Below are 2445 nucleotides of genomic sequence, written 5' to 3' on the forward strand. Positions count from 1 at the left end.
TTATAAGTGATCTGATTTGTTCATCTTTCTTTGGTATGTTAGTTATTATAGATATTTTGATTATTATTATTATTATTATCCTTCCACTTTTAATTAGCTAATTTATTTATTTATTTTTTAAAATAGATATGTTGGATAAAAGTTGGTTGAATATAAGGAATAGAGTCGACCAAAGGTATAGAGATGGAGTAGACAACTTTCTTAATTGGGCATTCAGTCAACCAACTGTGAACACTATGATTCAGTGTCCTTGTAAAGGGTATATGAATACCGTGTTTAAGCTAAGGGTTGGTGTAAGAGGAAATTTATTGAGGAAGGGTTTTTGGGATTCTTATAAAGTGTGGGACTTGCATGGAGAAGTGTTAGTTAGAGTTGAAACTTCTAATATTGCAGTTAGTGATGAAGCAGAAGATAATAACATTGAAGAGGATAATATTACTGAAATAATTCACGATGCTTGTGGATATACGAATATGGAGGATAATAATAGTAATAATTCAGTTGACAATGAAGAGCCAAATATACATACAACAAAGTTCTACAAATTGTTAGAAGATGCTGAGACAGAACTTTATCCCGGTTGTAAAAAAGTCTCGAAGTTGTCTTTTGTTGTTAAACCACTTCACTTGAAGTGTCTTAACCATTGGAGCAATAAATCGATGGATGCATTATTGAGCTTCTTTAAAGAAGTTCTTCCCGAGGGTTCATTTGTGCCAAATTCTTTTTATGAAGCAAAGAAAGTTCTTTGTGACCTCAGCTTGGGGTACACCAAAATAGATGCATGTCGGAATGATTGTATTTTATATTGGCGTGATTATGCTGATGTCCAAGCATGTCTTAAGTATGGTAAGTCTATATGGAAGTCCGAAGAACACGAAGGCAAGAAAGTAGCTCATAAAATCTTGCGGCATTTTTCAATCAAACCAAGGCTTCAAAGATTGTACATGGCAAGTGAAACAGCTAAAAAGATGAGGTGGCACAAGGAGGAAAATATTGATGATGGTGTCTTGCGACATCCGTCTGACTCAGTAGCATGGAAATCCTTTGATGCACGACATCCCACATTTTCAGCTGAGTTAAGAAATGTTCGATTAGGTTTGGCAAGTGACGGGTTCCAACCTTATGGGAACATGAGTTCTAATCATAGTATTTGGCCAGTCGTACTAGCTACATATAACTTACCACCATGGGATTGCATGAAAAATCCATATTTTATGATGACACTTCTTATTCCAGGCCCCAAGTATCCAGACAATGATATCGATGTATATTTACAACCAATGGTTGAAGAGTTGAAAGAATTATGGGACGGGGTGGAGACTTATGATGCACACTCAAAATCTAATTTTCTGATGCGTGTGGCTATCATGTGGACGATCAATGACTTTCCTTCGTATGAAAATCTTTCAGGATGGTCAACCAAAGGCAAGCTTGCATGCCCTTGTTGCCATAAAGATACACAATCGACTTCCTTGCGTAGTAAGTTGTGTTATATGGGTCATCGTCGCTTCCTTCCCATGGACCATCCATGGCGGAGAAGTAGGACGTTATTTGATGGGAAAGTTGAAATGGGAGTTGCACCTAATCCTTTAACAGGTGATGAAGCACTTGTGCAATTATAAGCTTTTGGTAATGTGACTTTTGGTAAAGGACAAAAGAGAAACGGTGATGTTCATAGCAATGCTTACAATTGGAAGAAGAAAAGTATCTTTTTCCAATTGCCTTATTGGAAGAGTTTTATGTTACGACATAACCTTGATGTGATGCATATGGAAAGAAATGTTATCCGATAATATTGTATTAATTGTCATGAATATGGTTGAAAAGACAAAAGACATATTTAAAAGTAGATATGACTTGATGGATCTTGGAATTAGACAAAGGTTGCATCCAATTGAGTATAGGAATAATATTTTGTATTGTCCCAGGAGCACACATGGTGTCCGCATGGTGATATTGATATTCGGGTCCTCTCATCACATAGTACTGTAATGAAAATTCGTTGTACGACTAGTTATTCCTGATGCATTAGTAATATTATCAGAACAAGCTATGCAATAACTTTATAGGGATGGGCAATGTTCTTTAGCCACTTGACCACTTCCCACTGATACATTCACATGGAATAAAAATATACTGAATTTTTTATTGAGCTTTGTGATCAAAGCCATGTGAGGTACAAAGGATAGCAGAGTTGGAATTTTTGACAATTGAAGTAGTGCTGACGATCTTAAGAAAAGTGTAATCATTAGATATGATTATTCTTCTATGTAATATAGCAAAAAATTGAGCTACAGAAAATGCAATCTTCTGCTGCTCTTTGTAATGGAAGGTCTCCAAATGTCCTATATCTATAATTCAAATATCTTTTAACATGATTAAATCTACAGTTAATGATACCCATAGATTAATTAGTAAAAAGATGATACTTACTGTGCAGTCCAA

The 2445-nt window shown here is 35.4% G+C and overlaps 1 protein-coding gene across 1 annotated transcript; it reads left to right on the plus strand.

Annotated features, from left to right (window-relative positions):
• Positions 1-236: 236 nt before the first annotated feature.
• On the plus strand, positions 237-1622 carry LOC107799304 (uncharacterized). The gene has a single exon (XM_016622397.2). It carries the CDS (start codon positions 237-239, stop codon positions 1620-1622), a length of 1386 nt encoding a protein of 461 aa, XP_016477883.2.
• The last annotated feature ends 823 nt before the right edge of the window (positions 1623-2445 follow it).

Source organism: Nicotiana tabacum, chromosome 23 (genome assembly GCF_000715075.1).
Source record: "Nicotiana tabacum cultivar K326 chromosome 23, ASM71507v2, whole genome shotgun sequence".
Lineage (NCBI taxonomy): Eukaryota > Viridiplantae > Streptophyta > Magnoliopsida > Solanales > Solanaceae > Nicotiana > Nicotiana tabacum.